Source organism: Sander vitreus, chromosome 21 (assembly GCF_031162955.1).
Source record: "Sander vitreus isolate 19-12246 chromosome 21, sanVit1, whole genome shotgun sequence".
NCBI lineage: Eukaryota > Metazoa > Chordata > Actinopteri > Perciformes > Percidae > Sander > Sander vitreus.
This window is the reverse complement of record NC_135875.1, coordinates 21,771,911-21,790,660: the sequence shown is the minus strand read 5'-3', so window position 1 is coordinate 21,790,660 and position 18,750 is coordinate 21,771,911. Positions and strand designations below refer to the sequence as shown.

Below are 18,750 nucleotides of genomic sequence, written 5' to 3'. Positions count from 1 at the left end.
TTCGCTTAAACCTGCGCGGTTATTTCATCATACCGGTAACGTTATACAAACTAGCTAGTGCTTTCAAAGGCGTCGGGGCTTCTAACTAGTATTCAAGCCAGTCATGTCTATGTACGTCCGACTCCATTGTGTACGGTACCCCGGTATATCCAAGACGCATGCGCAAACGTAATAGCGATCTGCTCCGGAAGCGGGTTTTTTTTTTTGCCGAAATTGCCTGTTGAAGGCATGGGTGGGGACCAGAGCAGGGTCGTTTATAGCAGAAATCGCAAAAAAGAGACGAAAATGGTCAAAAGAGTTAAACGATTAAGCCTACTTCGATCCAATCCATTGTGTTGCAGGAAAACCAAAGGCATGCGTAGTAGGAAGAATGCACAGCCAAATTCTTTCCCAAAATTGTTGCATTTAGTTCTTTTATTTTGAAGGCGGCGAGAAAGTGAACCTGTCCAATCAGAGCAGACGGATCCAGGAAGGAAGTATCCCCTATGCAGAACAGTTCTTGCAATAATTTGAAAAGAACTTCCTTATAATTCAGTGCATGTGTTTCCTCGTACAAATGCTTAATCTGCAAGGCGAAAAATTACAGAAAGAAAAAAGAGTTTAAGGTAAGCGATACAAAATGTCTTGTAGTTGGTATCTTTATACAGTTCTGGTGAGACAGTGATGTTTGGGGAATTGTTTTCCATCATATCCAATTACCATCATCAGCAGGAGCATCTTTCTTGTCTTGTTGGGTTTTCAGATCGAATTAAAGGGTCTGTTCACCCAAATCGAAAACATGTTTAATGTTTTTCTCTCTATACCTCTTGTGATATGAAGCCATGCAGTTTGGGTTTCATGTGCTGAGATATTTAGACATCCACCTCTGAGACGTCTTCCCCCACCCAAATACTGTGGAAGTGGTTTGACTTCTGGAAATGTCAAAACAGCAATGTGTCTCTCCAGTAACAATAGTTTCTCCTGGTTGGGACTATTTCTTCAGGTAGGAAAGAGTTCCAATAGAAATTGTGCTTGCCAGCAACATCTCGGGTTTATCCTGTGTAACTGGAACATTGTTTCTGGACAGACCATGGCTGGATCAACCTGCAAGTAAATCCCACTCTCTGTGCATTGTATAGGCCTTACAGTTTTTCCTAAGGTAGAACACTGCCTGTGCCCAGTTCAATTTGATTAAACCCATTTAGAAATATGCAACAAACAAGCTCAAAACTGAAATAATGAAGATCTTAAAAGTAGATTTGAGGCTCTGCCTTAAAGTGTCTCCTCAAGACTCCCCGGTGATGAAACAGAACCCACATTAAGGCAACGAGTATGCCATTTATTGTGCTTTAATGGTGCATATTCCTTAACAATAGTCTTTTTATGGTAGACATTTTGATGCGTCATATTAGGAACGGTGGATTACTGGTACACTAAATTACAACAGAGTCATTGTTAGTGTTATTAGAAACCCATGTTTTTCCTAGTAATACCGGATGAGCAAGGCCTATTTCAGTACTATTTATTTTAAGAAAAAAAACAAAACGGAATATACAGCAAAATACATCAGATTGATGCATTTTGACTAGAGATGTTCGATACCGATACCAGTATCGGTATCGGCTCCGATACTGCCTAAAACGCTGGTATCGGTATCGGGAAGTACTGGAGTTTATGCACCGATCCGATACCACGTAATAAAGCCCTAAAGAAAATGTACGTTAAATTAGTTTATTTATGTTCTTTTTCCGTTATAACTGACTGTCAAACTGCATAATAACAGAAAGTTCTGTGGCATTCATGTTTCACAAAGAGTTTAACCTGAGCCAGACCGATAACAAAGATAGAAATCATATCACATCCCTACAGGGATAGTAGTATACAGTTGTTAAAACATAATAAAATATATGACACACTGGTACCGGATCGGCACTCGGTATCGGCCGATACGCAAGTTCAGGTATCGGAATCGGTATCGGGAAGCAAAAAAAATGGTATCGGGCCATCTCTAATTAATTAATTTTAATCTCTAATGTCTTAAAATGCCTCTTCAGAGCACGGCCTCAAGTTATGGTAATAAAGCAATTAGTGCTATTAGAAACTCCTGTTGCTCCTATAACAAATCAAAACATCTGCTGTGGAAAAAAAAGGCCTATTGGAATAGCACAAACATATACATTAAGGCTGGAGCTTTTAGGGTCCCTGGAGTATAGTTTAGGCTTAGAATAGGCTTTTTGTATGTATGAAGTAGAATATTGATATTTTTAACCTCTATTCAGATGGGATACATGACAGTAGAGGAGCACAGCTCCACCCTGCTCCACCTGAAGAGATCTCCGGGCATTCGTTCTTGGTCTCTTCTTGTCGGTAAGTGTTCATACAATCTGTACAATCAAATATAAAATACACATCCCAAACTAAGCCGTCCACTATCCCGTCAATATGTTCAAACTCTGTAATTAAATTCCTTAAATGATTAAATGATTCTTTGCACTATTGGACTATTGGACTTATTTGCACTACCAGCATGACACACACTCTCATAGAGCACCTTAACATAGAGCACAATACAATTGCCCTGTCACTGCAAGCGTCTCATGCTCATACAGTACATCCCTTAGTACATTCATGTGGATTTTTTATTTAGTTTATTTAGTATCTTTTTTTTTTTTATTGTCCATATTATTCATGTGGATTTGTTTGTTATTTGTTATTTTATCATCCTGTTATGATGTATGTGTATGTTGTGTGTGATGTCTTTAAGCTACTGGGCCCTTGAATTTCCCCTTGGGGATCAATAAAGTATCTATCTATCTATCTATCTATCTCTCTAAAACATCTCCTCTGCTCTCTGTCTGTATTGTCTCTAATAATAAGCCTCTCATTTTAATTGCAGGTATAGCTTCTGTTGGGCTGGCAGCTGCCTACTACAGCTCAGGTACACAAACTGGATTTACCTAATCTGTCGATCAATTTGCAACTTCCGAGTTACATCAGTGTACACATTAACTTTCCACATTTGCTTACTGCAACTCACAACGCTTTCCATTCTTATTTTATTTCATTTAATGTGTTGTGTGCATCACGCAGACAGCATCTTGTGGAAGCTTTTCTACGTGACCGGCTGTCTGTTTGTAGCCATGCAGAACATGGAGGAATGGGAGGAGGCTGTGTTTGACAAAACCAAGAACCTGATTGAGCTCAAGACGTTTAGCTTGTACGCTCTAGTCCTGACGTTGTGGAAGAAGGGTCAGGAGAGAGGTCAGTAACACCACAGAGCAGGTTACTCCGTACAGTAGTATCCACTGGCTGTTTGACAGTGGAGAATCATAGATTTTAATTTTTTATTTTTATTTTTTTTTTATTTCTCTCTCTCAGTTGTGTTGGATCTGACACAACTGTGTGACATCTGCGTCCAGGAAGAGAAGGTTCGCTATTTGGGGAAGGGCTACGTGCTGATGCTGCGGCTGGCTGCCGGCTTCTCCTACCCCCTGACTCAGAGTGCCACACTGGGGGGACGCAGGTAGGTCTGCTGCTAACATCTCTAACACATGTAAGTTATCATTCTTAAGATTGTAGTTATTTCGCATCCAGCACCACAGTCCTGAATTTACTCAGTAATAACTAGGGCTGGGTACCGAATGCAATCCTTTTTAGGCACGGACCAAATTGCCTCTGAAGTATCTGGTATAGAAAAAATGCCTCGTCATTCAATACCCAATTTAAATACCTTAAGGAGTAAATCTCATCACCGTCAGTGAGCCAATAAGCATGCAGCATGCTTCTACCAAGATCTAATAATGCTCGTGATTGGCTGTCTAACGTTACACGTCGTAGAGGCAGGCAGGAAAAACTGAGACAGGGCTCACTTATGGCTTTTTTTCACTGCCAGTACCAGCTCTACTCGGCTTGGCTCGACTCGGCCACGGTGCCCCGTCCTCCTTTTTCCATAGCAGATTTAGTAGCGCCTTATGCGTGAGGCGAGCGCGGCTGGTCGTCATAGCGGCACCGCAGTAAACTGCCGTGACCTAACGCGACACGCACACAGAACGTGGAAGGTGTGTTGTTGTTGCCACAGCCAGAAGACACATTTTGTTTCAAATGAAGCTGGAGGCAGCAAAAATAAACACAGCTGGCTAAACTATTTAAAAACGGCGGGTTTGTTCAGGACACCCCCGTCTGTCGCTTTCACGTCACCTTTTGGTATCGGCTCAGCTCGCTTGGAACCTCGACGGAGGTGGTACTAAAAAAAATAACCTGTTAGCAGGTACCAGGGACTTTTTTTTTGTAATGGAAAACCAAAAAAGGCGAGTAGAGTAGAGTTGAGGCGAGTCGAGCAGGTACCACGTAATGGAAAAACGTTTCGTTTAGGAACTGGTATGGAAGTCACATATTACTGGTATTGAACATTTTTGAACGATACCCATTCCTAGTAATAACCATTCAATGTATTTGCATTTTTATAATTCTCCTACCTAATGTGGAAAACAACATTCGATCATGCGTTTAATATTATGCAATGACGTTGCCAATTGTCCTCTTTATTAAAACAACATGAAGTGATGAATTCTTTCAGAGCATGGTGCGTTTGCCTTGCGTAGTAAACCGATACAGAAGTTGCTCTCCTTCTGTTGCATTTCTTGTTTTGCTGTCGCCAGTGTCTGGGACCTCCTATTATTAAAATTATAAAGAAATATTTTATCGTTAACAATGCGTCAAATTATGAAGTGTAATGTAAAAAGTATCTCTCATAACAGACCCACAGATAAACCACCTAGCTCTTCAGTTCAGCCTCTTCGAGTTCATGGTTTTTACTATTTTATTTCACTCTCTCACAGCTCTCATTAGCCTTGTTTTTGTTTTTTTGTCAGTCAAAAAGCTCTAATCAACCCACTGTACGCTACCTGCCCCGCACCAAACAACATAGTGGCGCGTTTAGCAAATAAAGACAGTTATTTTTTTTAGAAGTTGGTGGAGACCAAAATAGAGTTAAAAGGAGTGTGAATATTGAACATTCGTCAGGTGGCCGGAAACACAAGTCAAAATGAATGCTAATGTTGCTTCGCGTGTGCTCTACATGTTTGCTAACCATTTCAGCTTTTATAAGGCGCATTTCAATTTCAATGTTGCTTGTGGCTTGGTACAATCAATGAATGCAGTTTTGAAGTATATCTAAAATGATATATTAAGTATTAATAGAATTAATATATTATGTGGATCCCTCACAGTGCAACAGCTACTCATCGTCATCCACAGAAAAAAAGACTGTACCGTGAACGGTCATGAATGTATTTACAGTTTTTGCCCACAGATGTCATTATGAGTTGTTTAGTCTATATCGACGACGTTCCACTTCCGGGATTGTTCAGGTGCCACCAGAAATTCCGCCGAATGTCCTTTATTTCAGCCGGATGTCCGTCACCTTCCGCTTCCTTTGTGTTGGCGTTCCAAACTCTGGTGGATTTCTGAGGACTGTGGTTAACTGCTCCTCAGATCTCTGCAGGGTAAATCCAGACAGCTAGCTAGTCTATCTGTCCAATCTGAGTTTTCTGTTAAAAAACGACTAAAACAACTTTTGAATGTACACACGTTCCACCAAAACAAGTTCCTTCCCGAGGCTATTTTGCAGAGGCACCGTACCTGCGTCCGGAGCTTAGCACCGCCCAAGGCGATTGTGATTGGTTTTAAAGAAACGCCAATAAACCAGAGCACGTTTTTCTCCCATCCCAACGCTGTGTGGACTAACCAGACCCTCCTCAGCAGCGCTGTGGAGGAAGTTCTGGCAAAGCGAGAATATCAGTTGTTACTTATTTGATTTTTTTTTTTTTTTATGATTATTAAAGCCAAACGATATTTGGAAGAAAAAAAGCTAAACTAATGTGCTTTGTATAACTAACTAACACAAGATAATGCAGTATATCCCTGTTCTCCTTCTCTTCTGTCTGCTACCTGTCAGTGATGTGGAGGCGTTGGCTGCATTGCTGAAGCGCTTCCTGGGGCTGGAGGAGCTGCAGCAACGGGGGCAGCAGGACGAAGAGGCAGAGTACGGAGAGGAGGAAGATTCTTTGGACAACAGCAGTGATTCAGATGATCAAGCAGACAAACTCTGATCTCCGTGTGACTTGCAACCTTCATTCATTTAGGGGCATTATGGTATTGCTTTGGCATTACAGAGGGTGCCTATTATAAGTGACGCCTTCACTACATGTTATACTTTTAGCATTTGCATGAAACACCAAGAAGATAGCCTCTTTCAGTTTCTCCTCACAGACTTCCTTATTCCTTCCATCATATATTGTTTTTGTATGTCAGTTGGGGTTTCGGCAGCCTTTCATATGAACTGGGATGAAGAAATCATCCAATTAAATGTTCCATGGTTTAGTTAAAGATTTCTTTAAACAGTTCCAGGGAATATGGAAAAAGAGACTTGTATTGTACTGTAAATGCAGCCCACTGGTAATGAATACCAATGCCTTAGCTTTTTTTTAATTACTATTTTGGGAATACACTCCAGATTACAGTTTTTCAGTGCCTTCCTACTAATAAGTGTTTGTGTTTAGGTCAATGGAAAGTGCTTTCCCCAGTTTTTTTTGGACCACCCAGTCGATAATCACCTTTGGCGTGTTTATTCATACCCAGTCCGCAATCCGGATGAATGCATGTGCAAACTGCAGTTAAGCATGAATGATTTTTCATGGCTCAATCAAGAGTTAATTGTACGTGAAATGCGTTGAGCCGTTGCTGTTCTGTCTTTTAACATTAACAGACTTTTTTTTCTTTTTCTTTTTTTTCTTTTTTTTGTTGAACCAAAGACTAAATCTCAGGCAAACACTTTGTGCTTGGACAAACTAGTTCTTTCTGAAAAAAGTGGATGAGTCAGGACTGTTAAATGGCTGATGGTGAATGTCGTCGTGTTCTCTGCTTGAAAGAAAATGAGATTTTTTTTTGTCGGTTGACTTTATTGTCTTTGTTTCACTTTGATACATTTGAATTAATTATATAAAATTGTTTTATATGCAAACCCAAAGCCTCCTTTTAATAGTGCTTCCTTTCTATGCTACAATTAGTGCAATTTACATATGACAGTGTCATGTCACTCTTATGTAAGATACCTTCAAGTAAAGTGTTACCCAGTTTTCTCTTGGGTAAGCGCAAAATTGCATATAAAATCACGCAAAAACATAATTAAGAGACCAGTATCGGAATTGATCAAAAAAAAGCTGTTGGATTCGGAGCTGGCAAAATATTCTACGGCACCATCTGATTCAGGCAGGCGCTGATATCCTCTGTTGTCCTCTGTAAAGGAGCCACTACAGGGCTGACGTGTTCCTCCATCCACTCCTGGGCTGTTGAATCTGGATAAAGACGCACCATCTCCTCTCTCACTGCCTCCGCCTTCTCTTGTAGCGTAGCCAAATACCTGAGGGGACGAAATCAGACTGGGTTCCTGTTAAAGGCTAAACAGAGTTCGGGAAACACATCTCAGGAAGGCAGAGCAGCGTGCATCGAGGTTATTATAGTTTTGACTTTTTAAACCCTCGTGCTGTCCTCCGGTCAAATTTGACCCGTTCTTTTATACTTCTATATCAGAAACATGGGTTTCTGATATAGAAGTTCAATGCAAAATGAAGTTCAATTGCAAGTACTCGATTACTACTTTCATTGAATTGTGGGTATTCAATTCCATAGCATTTGAAAAAGTTGAAATAGGTAGACGTTTATTGATCCTTTCGGAAATTCATCTTGCACCATACAGCTCATCAGACAGACAGACAGACAGACAGACAGACAACAGACCATAGACAACAGACAACAACAGGACCACTAAATCCTCCCTCCCCCCCGCCCAACAACAATATACAACACCAAGTATCGCTCTATATTATAAAATAGTAAAGTGCAGTGTCATTAGCACCAGTGGGCTATCAATAGTAAGGTGCCACATCATCAGTGACATTTTAATACTATACCAAAGTGCAGTATTATAACACGGAAAGGATCAAGTTCTTTCCCCTAACTTATTCAGTAGTGTAATGCTGGTAGGAATAAATGATTTGCGAGCCTGTTTGGTTTGTAAGGACGGCACCCTATATCTTCTGCCTGATGGCAGTACCTCATACGCCTGGAATAGAGGATGTAGCCCGTCACCGCAAATTGCTCGTCCTTTCCTCACCACCCTGGATTCGCAGATCGTGGTCAGAGAATTGAACTGATGTCCAGCAATCTTGCTGGCTTTTTTTTTTTTTTTTTATTTGTCACTGACAAAGACAAATATCAGGCAATGGAGAAGAAAGTTAAAATACTTTCTACAAATACTCTCAACAATCATGTCTTTTTCTACTCTGAACGGTCTCAACTTCAGCATAAAATACAGTCGCTGCAGACCCTTTTTATAGATCATGGCATCAGTGTTGGTATTCCATGATAGCTTAGCATTTATTATTGTTCCTAAGTATTTATACTCCCCTACCACTTCAATCCCTTGCCCGTTTATAGTCATCTGCTGGTGGTTTCAAAACCTGATGAAACTTGGACATACACACGTGTGTGATTCTCTACCAACATACGTTCCTCTAATATTAGTCAAAATCATTCATCGTTAAAAAAATGAGGTATAATCTCCTATAAATGAGATTTATTGACCATGAATTCCAAAAATGTGTGTAAAACTATTGGTAATAAGTTGGTGTTAGTGAAAAAAAGTGACAAAAACATTGAAAAAAGTGCGAAAAAAAAGTGACAAAAACGTCAGAAAATGTGTCAAAAATATTTTTTTTAAAAAAACAGTTTAAAAAAAAAAAAAAAAGTGTTAATTTTGACACAGAAGGACAAGTGCATAGTCGACCAGAAGGCAACACAAGGGTTAATTAGTTTTCATCTTATTTTTGACTTATCAATTTCAGTTTAGTACGTTTTTAGAATGTGTTTGCTAGTTTTCGTTTAGCTCAGTTTTTTTTTTGGTGTGGAAAAGTTTTAGTTTTTAAATATTTAGTTTTAGTTTGTTTTTGTCCGAGCCAGGTATAATGTCTCAGTATGTAGCTACAGGACATATACGTACATAATACATGGTTGGAGAATAGCCATGAGGTTTAATGTGCTACATTAGGGTCCGATGTGAAGCAATTACAGCACAGCGCCATCTATAAAGTCAGTTCAGTTTCTGTGGTTCAATGACACAAGAGTTGATGGAAATTCATGTTGTCTCCTTTTTTTTTCCCGGTAGTGAAATATTATAGCTAAAAAAAACAAAAACTGAAATTATTTACGTTCACTTTTATTTCATTAGTTGTTGTTTTTTTAACCTGGCAATATAGTTCCAGTTTATTTTTTTCTTGAAGGTTTTACTTTTTCAGTTTACTAAAAATATTTTTCACTGCTTATTAAATACAGACAAGACTGAGATCCTCGTTGTTGGTCCTAAAAATGATAGACATACGATTTATTCACACCTAGATTCACTGTCTCTGAAATACAGTGAGCAAGCCAGAAACCTTGGTATTATTTTGGATACTGATCTCAATTTTGAAAATCACATCACCAATGTCACCAAAACAGCATTTTATCACTAAAAAAATATATCAAAAGTTAGAGCATTCATTTCTCAAAATGACTGCACAGAATGGTGCATGCATTCATCTCAAGCAAGGGGGTAAGCGAGCATCTGAAAAGCGTACCTCCTATGGAGAGGTTCATAGGCTAACAAGCCATCACCTGCCGTTAGCATTCCATTGACTGCCATTCATTTTAGCGTTACTTTGACAGCAAATAACTTTACATCTGAAGGGTTTAAAGATTCTATTTGTCCATTGTTCATTTCTAAAGAAACACGACAATGTATCAAAGGCTCCATTACCTTGTACCTCACGTTATGGCTCCGTAGCAGACGTTTTTGTAAAAATAGGCTAACGATTGTGTGATAACCACGCGACTTACTGTCGCACAGTAGAGAAATTACCGTATAGTACAGGAGAAGCTCGCAGGCAGTTTCGACTTACATTAGCTGTTTAAGTTTTTTTTTAATTAATGAATTAATTAATTAATGAATTAATTACTAATGTTAACTAGCATTTTAGTGATCAATAATTAGCCTGTGCCTAGGTTATCTCCTTACATATACCTACGCTCTCCGTCTCTGCAAGATTGGGAATGATTGAGATTTCTCTTGGCACAGCTATCAGAAGACTTACAACTTTTCAGACAGGTTGCTCACGTCACATTTACGTCTTCAAGCTCAGTTTGAGGCTGCGCGGTAACGCTCAGCCATCACCGGAAAAGTGCTTCTAATATCCTTCACTGGTCTCCGTGGAAGTCTACGGTGTGGCTTTGTCCATTTATTTAACTGTCTATGATCGCAAGCTGGTTAGACTACTGTAACGCTTTATTTGCAGGATTATCCAAACAATCATTAGGACGCCTCCAACTCATTCAAAATGCAGCAGCCAGAGTCCTTGCACGTACATTTGAACACATTACCGCGGTACTAAAATCACTTCATTGGCTCCCGGTACAACACAGAATCACTTTTAAAAATCCTGCTAACAGTCTATAAAGCACGTAATGGTTTAGCTCCTCAGTATATCTCTGACTTGCTCACTGTTCACAACCCCATCAGGCCTCTCAGGTCATCAGGCAAAGGCCTTTCTAGCCGTACCCAGAATCAGACCCAGGTCCGGTGAGGGGGCCATCAGTTACTGCGGTCATGCTCTCTGAACAAACTGCCTCATGACCTGAGGCAGCACGACGTCTAGTTCTTAACATAGGTAGCCTAAAACGGCGACCTGAGGGGAGCAGATTAAACTCCCCTAATCACCCACTCTTTGGGGAGTTTAATCTGCTCCCCTCAGGTCGCCGTTTTAGGCTACCTATGTTAAGAACTAGTAGTGCCAGGGATTCTTTTATTCCTGTGGCTATTAGGAACCTGAATTCACTTGATTGACATCTCTTGGAATTTCTATACAGTATGCAATTAGTTATTTATGTATTCCTGTCCATGTTCATTACGACAGATTTACCTGTGTACTGTCCAATTGGATTCTGTCATTGGTTTTGGTGGAAGGAGTGTCTCCATCGATGTGCGTCCTGTGTTGTGTTTACAATGTTGTTGGCATCTGGTGGTGCTTTTTTGGTGTGTTTTAGACATCCTGCTGCACACTAAATTTCCTTCTCTAAGGATAAATAAGGTGAAACTTGAACTTGAACAACTGTGTCCACATTCAAAAGCAAACTCAAAACTTTTTATTCAGACGTCTGGGTAGCTCACCTGGTAGATCGGGCGCCCATATATAGAGGTTTACTCCTCGACTCAGCGGCCGCGGGTTCGACTCTGACTTGCGGTCCTTTGCTGCATGTCATTCCCCCCTCTCTCTCTCCCCTTTCAAGTCTAAGCTGTCCTATAGAAATTAAAAAAGCCTAAAAATGCCCCCAACAAAATAATCTAGGCATTTGTTTAATTACAGTGTGTGTGTGTGTGTGTGTGAGAGAGAGAAATTGTATGGTTGCACTGTCTTGCTTGGTTTTGTTGATTGTCTTGTTGTGTATTATTATTTCCATTCATGCTTTGTTTTAATGTATATGTGGTATTTTGTTTAATGTGAAGCTCTATGGGTTTACATGTAATGACAGGTGCTATATAAATAAAATTGACATTGACATTGACATTATTTAAGTTTTAGTTTACTATAATAACCCCGGTGTGCACAAGGTGTAGCTGTAATAGAACACATTATTCTCACGTTGATGCTTGGCTGTGGATCTGCATGGTGATGAGAGGAGATACCATTTTCCTCTGTCGTTGGTAGGGGCTGAACCATCCTCTTACATACCTACAGTAGCACAGGCATACAGTTGATCAGCTGTTATTTGTATACAGGAGTAAGTATAAAAATGTTGTCTATTTCTGCAAAGGTTGTAGAAATCTACATATTGGGAAATACCCTCTATATTCTCTATCTTGCTGAGAGTTAGATGAGAAGATGGGATTTAAGCCATCAACCTGCTAGGGACTGCAGATGAAAATTAGCCTGCATGGCTAAATCTGGCACATTTACATGTTGGAGTCTGTGCTCATGTTGATTAATGTGCGTTGTCCCTTTTTAAATAAAGAAATCTTAAAGAAGAGATTGATACCACTCATGTCTGTATGCTAAATAAAGCTGTAGCTTAGCTTAGCACAAAGAGTGGACGCAGGGGGAAACAGCTAGCCTGGCTCCGTCCAAAGGAAACAAAATCTGCCAGCACCTCTAAAGCTCAGCAATTGACACGTGATATCTCGATTGTTAAAACAATGTCTAAAAAACGTTGTGCTTTTATGTGCTGGATTTTTTTGTTGTCCTGTATTTCCCAAAATGTTAAACAATTTCTTACTTATTCTTAAAAATACTGCTTTTAGGGATCGACCGATACTGGTCTTTCAAGGCCAATACCGATACTGATTATTGAAACCGATAACCGTAACCTGAAACCATATATGCATTAACAGTGAAAATGAAAAACTTTGGGACTAAGATTTTGGAACGTTACAAACCTCAACACAAAACTTTGCTTAAAGGTGCTGTAGGTAGGATTGTGAAGATCCAGGACTTAGCCAAAAAATTTGAACATGGACAACTTCTCAGTCCCTCCCCCCCTTTCCGCTAAAGCCCAAAACGGTCTCCTAAGCCCCTCCCCCCACAAGGGAGAATGAATGTGTGTGCATGAGCAGTGATTGACACGCAGTTAGACACCCCCCCCCCCTGGCCCTGATTGGTGCATCTGAACAGGGAATGGTGGATTTTTGCAAATCGCACTACAGGCTGTAGGTGGAGCCAGAGGAGCCAGATTTGTTTTTAAATGACCTGCTTCATGTAGTTCTACTCGTACATAGGGTCAGTTTCAGCAAATATGACAGAAAGTTAGTTTTATAAGTCTTACCTACTGCATCTTTAAATGCTTTAAGCAATTATTTAATAAATTAGAAATAGCGTTGTGGGATATTAAGTCAGACTCAGTGGTGAGTGAAACTGAAGCAGAGGGACAGACACAGAGCTGTAGCGGAGCCAAAGTAGCGCACTTTTCAATTCATTTACTTTATCGGTTATGAGGCAAATAAAATGTTAGATAATCTGCAAACTGCCAAAAAACTCCACGATAATCAGCCAGGGCCGATAATCGGTCTATCCCTACTTAAATTGTTGCTGCTTAAAAAGTAACAAACTTACAGTAACAGTATAATGAAGGCATGCTCGAGACCAGCGGTTTACCCCCGTTTTTAGTCTTTATGCTAAGCTAAGCTAACTAGCTGCTGGCTGTATCTTCATATTTAGCATACAGACATGAGAGTGGTTTTGATCTTGTCATTTCTCAAGTCAAACTATTCTTTTCAGGTGAGATGAGACATTGAAAATAGGATCTTGATATAAATCAAAAACAAGATCACTGCCCATAACTCACATGTTGTTTTCAAAAAAACGTATGTCCTCTGAGTTCAGCAGTGAATTGAGCTCCACAGTTAACTCAGCCAGCTTCCTTCCTGGGAACAGCGAGTCGTCTGCAGAAGTCCTAAAGGCCACATGGAACACAATCCGGTTAACGTAGAGGTACACACGATACAGTGACAGTGTAGGGTACTTTAATAAAACAATGTTGGACCATACCTCCCAATGGTCTCTACCTCCACTGAGGGGATACCCAGTCTCTCAGTTACTCTGCTCTGGGCCTCAGCACTGAACTGCCCATGGTCGAGTGTCTGGAGACAGACTGCTAGCGATGGAAGAGCCACATGCATCAGCTCACACAGCACCGACAGGTGGTCATACCTGGCAATGGGGAAATGATGGATCATGTAAAAAGCTTGTTTTAAGTGTTAATTGCAAATGTAATATCACATGATTTCTGGCTGATGAATTCATTCAGACCCTAAAAACAAATCAAGTATTGGAGGTGGCTCATGAGGTAGAGAGGTCTTCTATCACAGTGGTTCCCCATGTATAACATTATGCATTATATAAAGTGGATATTGTTAATTGTTTCATACAATTGAACTGTAATGAATATGAATATTAGGCTGGTTTGGTCAGCATGCTACTACTAGTAGTGCGTTCCATTTGTACTCAGAAGTTGGATTTTCCGAGGTCAAAGTCTGAAACGCGCCCCCTGACCTCGGATTTCCGAGCTCGGAACTCGGACAGCCACCGAGTACCCCGAGCTAAAAATCCAACATGGCTGCTCCGTGCATCAACAGTTGTGAAAGCTGTAGTAACATACAGTTATAAGCACGTCTGTCTTATTTGTGTCTCACTAAATCAGTCGTACATGAAGTGCTGTCCAACTTCTATCTGTGGACATGTTGGTATGCACAAAAAAACAGCATAATGCCGTCGTTATAAACTGGCAATGGCTAACCTGGCGAGAGCTAATGAAAACAACGAAAATCTGACTTGTAAAGGCATTCAACTCGGGTGTGACGTCATTCCCAACTTTGGCTTCTGAGTTCCGAGGTAAATGGAACGCACTGTAGCTTCTAAGCAGTGTTGTAGTCAAGACCACCTAAACCGAGACCAAGTCATCACCAAGACCAGGGTGTATTGAGACCGAGTGAAGACCAAGACCAAGGCAGGGCGAGACCGAGTCAAGACCAGACCAGTGCCAGACAGCCAGAGCTTCTCCTGTCTCCCTTTCTTGGGAGTGTGTGTTAAGGTGGGCAGGTAGAGGGGGTTAACAGAAACAAATTTCAAACTAGAAATGAGTCAAGTTATTTGTTGCATTTGAAGCAGGAAGTTTTACATCCAATCACAGTAATGATGTTAACACATACAATCAGACAATGCAAAGGCAATTTAGTGATATCCCTGCAGTTGTGGTCTTAACCGGTCTTGAAATAAAATCCAGAGTCCTCTTTATCCGAGAGGAGACAAAAAGTGGTCTTGAGACCGGTCTTAAGACCAAGACCGATCTCGAGTACTACAACACTGCTTCTATGCTTCTACTACTTGGAGTGAAGCTGAATGTTTCAACACTTCATTTATTCATTACTTTTAGCTAACTATTTCAACTGTTAGCCAATACGTTTAGCTAGTTATTACTAACATTTATTTATTACTTTTAGCAAACATTCTGTGCTGGTTTGCTAACTAGTTTTCACACCCTCTTACATAACTGGTGTTTAGGTATTACAGTTGACAGTTAATATGTGGATATATTCTTCCAATCAAATCAAAATTTCATTTATATTTTTTCAAATTAGTTGAGCTACACTATAATCTTTCCCATGTACCCCTGGTTGGGAATCACTGGTCTACCAATCGGAAGGTCGGTCAATCCCTGGCCAAGTGTCCTTGGGCAAGATACCGAACCCCAAATTGCTCCCAATGCTGTGCTATCGGTGTGTGAATGTGCATGAATGTTTATCTGATGAGCAGATGGCACCTTGTATGGCAGCCTCAGCCACCAGTGTATTAATGTGTGTGTGAATGGCGCCTGTTAGGGGTGGGGGGGGGGGGGAATCGATACAGCATAGTATCACGATATTTTCCGTGGCATTACTGTATTGATACACAGTCAATCTTTTTTTATATAAATTTCATATGGGAATTTAAATTTATGGTACGAGAATGATAAAAAATGTAAGCGAACAAACCGAAATCTTTTCAGATAAAACAGATGTTGACAAAGCTTTCCTTCGGAGACATAATTTGAAGTTGGAAAAAAGGTAATAAATTGCAATATAACGCAATATGTTTAAAATCACAATAATATCATATTAAGTATATATATATAGGATATAAGTATCGTGATAATATCATGTCATGAGGCCTCTGGTAATTCCCACATCTAGTGCCTGTAGTGTGTAAAGCACTTTGCGTGTTTGTTTTTTATAGCTATAAAAGCCATATATAAAAATGCAGGCCATTTACCAAAGGCCAGCTTTATTATAGACTCATGTGCTCTTTATCAACACTGCTCTGCTTCACAATCATACAGTACACAGATACAACCATCTTAACAATCATACAGTACACAGATACAACCATCTTCACAATCATACAGTACACAGATATAATCATCAAAAAGTCATACAGTACACAGAATCTAAAAGAAAATGAAAAATCCTCAAATACTTACCTTTGCCAGCCTGTGATGGCGATGCCCTGCAGGTTCACAGCAACAGATAGAGAAGCAGCCACCTTCAGCCACTGAACATGATTATCCACATGTCTCTGTGTGCTGGGCACACAGGTGTAAACACTGGTGGAGCCTTTAAAGGAGCTGGCAGCCCACAGCTCGGACATACCGGCACTGCAGTACTTCTCCAGCAGAGACACTGGACAACACAGTTTGAGAAGAAACATCACAACTAACAAAGCTCTGCGCATGTTGCACACTATTTGTCAATGTATAAGAGCCTGTTTGAATACTAATTCCCACTGTATACAGTACCTACCAGTTGTGTCCACATCCAGATTAGGGGTGTAGTCCCACAACATGGGCTGGACGAGTCCCACTAGGCCACTAGCTGTCACATGCATGAAAAAAAAAGGAAAAGATTTATAATAAAAACAGTCAAATCAAAACACATTGGAGTGCACAGATACCAAAACTGGCAGTGGGTCTAAAATAGGATCTGAAAATCACCAGGAATCCTTCAGATGGTCCCAGATGCTCTTTTGGAGTAATGCTCTTTGTATTTCTTCCTCACCTTTTAGCGTGTCCTGGCTCATGCCTCTCATCATATCATCCCACATTATGATGGTCATGTGTGGCCATGCCTCCTTGATGGCCTGGGCCACCTTGGTTACATGACTCAGGAAAAGTTGCTCCACTGTACGTCCAGGTGAGGCCAACCACAGTTTGGACTCCTCCCCCTCGCCGAGCATGTACACCTTGAGGAATTTTAGACGAGGACATGAAATGGATTGTGATACTTTCTACTAGGGCTGAACGATTTGGGAAAACAGCTACATATTGCACCTTCTACGATCATGTTAGATAAAGTAATACAAAATAAATGAAAAGATCCACTGAAAGTAGGACATTTATGTGATGTAACATTATTCCAGCATTTATCTTACGAAAAAAAAACAGTAAATAAAATAATGAAAAGAGAAATACAACATGTTAAATCAAATGTTACACCAAACATTCAACTAAATATTTCACATTCGATTAATCAAGGTCTTCACGATTAGCTAATCGCAATCTTTCAAAAACCAGATTTGGAATGGCAAACGATTAGTCCTACTTTCTACCATAACTAGTTAATTTGTTGCCAAAAAAATAAATAAATCCATACCTCATCTGCTCCGATGTGCAGTGTATTTAAGCCTGGATGCAGCTCCACCACCTGCCTCAGCATCTCCATCACCAGCCTAAACCCTTCCTCTTTGTGGGGATTCAGGGTGCCCACACAGTGTGCCATCTCTCTCAGGCTCCACATTGGCCGATGCTTCAACACAAACTACAATAGAGAAGCGACAGCCACCGCTAAACTACAAACACCATCTGACAATTGGGCATTTGTAGCCAATACTAAGCAGTTCCAAACAGGAGCGCAGGATGTTTGCCTCACCTCCATGTGACCAAACGTCTGCACAAGTGGGATGACCTCCATGCCCTTAGATTTGGCAAATTCCTGCATCGATAATACCTCCTCTCGGCTGGGAACAGAGCATACAGTAAACAGACATAACTCATTGAACTTACTGAACCAAAGCATTTTATGGCACAACAGAATTGAACATTGATTGATTGATCTCTGTCCCACACAGGAAGGGTTATACTTTTATTACAGGATCTCACAGCATGATGAGGTATATAAAAAAAGTACATACAATTCCAGCCAGCCTATTAATCAGGAATGGAATACTAGGCAGTGTCCAGTGTAGGGATGTCCCGAACGGATCGGGAAGTAGCGGATCGGAGCCGATATTTTTTTTAAGTGATCGGGAATCGGCAGTCACCCCGATCACCTTCCTCTGATCATTTACGTCAGTAAATTCTACGCTATTCTAAGTAGAAGTTGATTTTGTATGTGAGTTTTTCAAAAAAATGCTAGCTGCAGTAAGTTAAGTCAGCTTACGGACATCTTTTAGTTACTTTACTTTTGTAAACCAAAAAAAACGGCGTGTAGCTCTATTATCTAGACAAATACAAGGTATCGGATCGTGACTTGGTATCTGCAGATATTCAATATTTTGAAAATCGGATCGGGACATATGGCTGATCAGGACATCCCTACTCCGGTGTTTAAATCCCAAACTGCACCTGTAAGCAGGCTGTGCTGTGGCCTGCAGCAGCTTCAGCCCCCCCTCATAAGGAAACATGTCCTCATACTCCACCAGCAGGCCATCCACTCCCAGCTGAGAGAACAGCTCGATCAGCTGAGGAGATGAAATGCATAGTGAACAGCAAACATGAATGAAAAAACATGAAATGTTGGAACAGTGACAGAAGAGTAGCCTAAATATGTGCTGCAGCAGAACACCCAGGAAGCTTCTGTGTGCTTACCTTGTGAAGGTATTCTACCCTCGGGGGGGCGCCTTTCAAATCTAGGTGAACTAGTTTCTTTCCTTTAGGCCATGGAGACTTCATTCTGTCTGTTACGGACTGCAGGCATGAATAGACATTAAGAACAGTAGTTACAGGTTCAGGGTTTTGTTTTTGAATCTCAATGCACATTAGATCATTTGTTTGACTCACCAGGACAGTGGAGACAAAGCCAGAACCTGAGATGGGATATTGGAGAGGACTGGCGCTCTAACAGGACCAGGCTATCTATGAGGAGGATGCTGAACACTT

At 40.6% G+C, this 18,750-nt stretch overlaps 2 protein-coding genes across 3 annotated transcripts; one reads left to right on the top strand and one right to left on the bottom strand.

Moving 5' to 3' along the window:
- Positions 1-304: 304 nt before the first annotated feature.
- cybc1 (cytochrome b-245 chaperone 1) lies at positions 305-7,000 on the top strand. 2 transcript variants are annotated; one of them, XM_078279107.1, is made up of 6 exons: positions 305-605; positions 2,259-2,346; positions 2,876-2,917; positions 3,118-3,240; positions 3,358-3,502; positions 5,936-7,000. In XM_078279107.1, the coding sequence occupies exons 2-6, from the start codon at positions 2,259-2,261 to the stop codon at positions 6,087-6,089; spliced, it is 552 nt and encodes a 183-aa protein (XP_078135233.1). In that variant the 5' UTR covers positions 305-605; the 3' UTR covers positions 6,090-7,000. The 2 variants fall into 2 exon arrangements, with proteins under 2 accessions (XP_078135233.1, XP_078135232.1); XM_078279106.1 differs by having other exon boundaries at positions 314-605; positions 3,070-3,240.
- Positions 6,513-18,744, bottom strand: hexd (hexosaminidase d). The gene is made up of 12 exons (XM_078279094.1): positions 18,652-18,744; positions 18,460-18,558; positions 18,217-18,332; positions 17,522-17,609; positions 17,246-17,410; positions 16,652-16,835; positions 16,397-16,468; positions 16,078-16,276; positions 13,611-13,772; positions 13,408-13,515; positions 11,712-11,801; positions 6,513-7,399 (listed from the first exon to the last, which is right to left on the bottom strand). Exons 2-12 carry the CDS (start codon positions 18,541-18,543, stop codon positions 7,228-7,230), a joined length of 1,440 nt encoding a protein of 479 aa, XP_078135220.1. The 5' UTR covers positions 18,544-18,558; positions 18,652-18,744; the 3' UTR covers positions 6,513-7,227.
- Between the last annotated feature and the right edge of the window lie 6 nt (positions 18,745-18,750).

Bases quoted from the DNA above. Each gene is read 5' to 3' on its own strand.
- hexd (XM_078279094.1), bottom strand. From the start codon at position 18,543: ATGAAGTCTCCATGGCCTAAAGGAAAGAAACTAGTTCACCTAGATTTG. The intron at 16,277-16,396 runs GTAGGTACTGTA...TGTGTTGTCCAG, and splicing joins TCTGGATGTGGACACAACTG to TGTCTCTGCTGGAGAAGTAC. The intron at 13,773-16,077 runs GTAAGTATTTGA...CCCCATTGCCAG, and splicing joins GCCATCACAGGCTGGCAAAG to GTATGACCACCTGTCGGTGC.
- cybc1 (XM_078279106.1), top strand. From the start codon at position 2,259: ATGGGATACATGACAGTAGAGGAGCACAGCTCCACCCTGCTCCACCTG. The intron at 3,241-3,357 runs GTCAGTAACACC...TCTCTCTCTCAG, and splicing joins GAAGAAGGGTCAGGAGAGAG to TTGTGTTGGATCTGACACAA. The intron at 3,503-5,935 runs GTAGGTCTGCTG...GCTACCTGTCAG, and splicing joins GCCACACTGGGGGGACGCAG to TGATGTGGAGGCGTTGGCTG.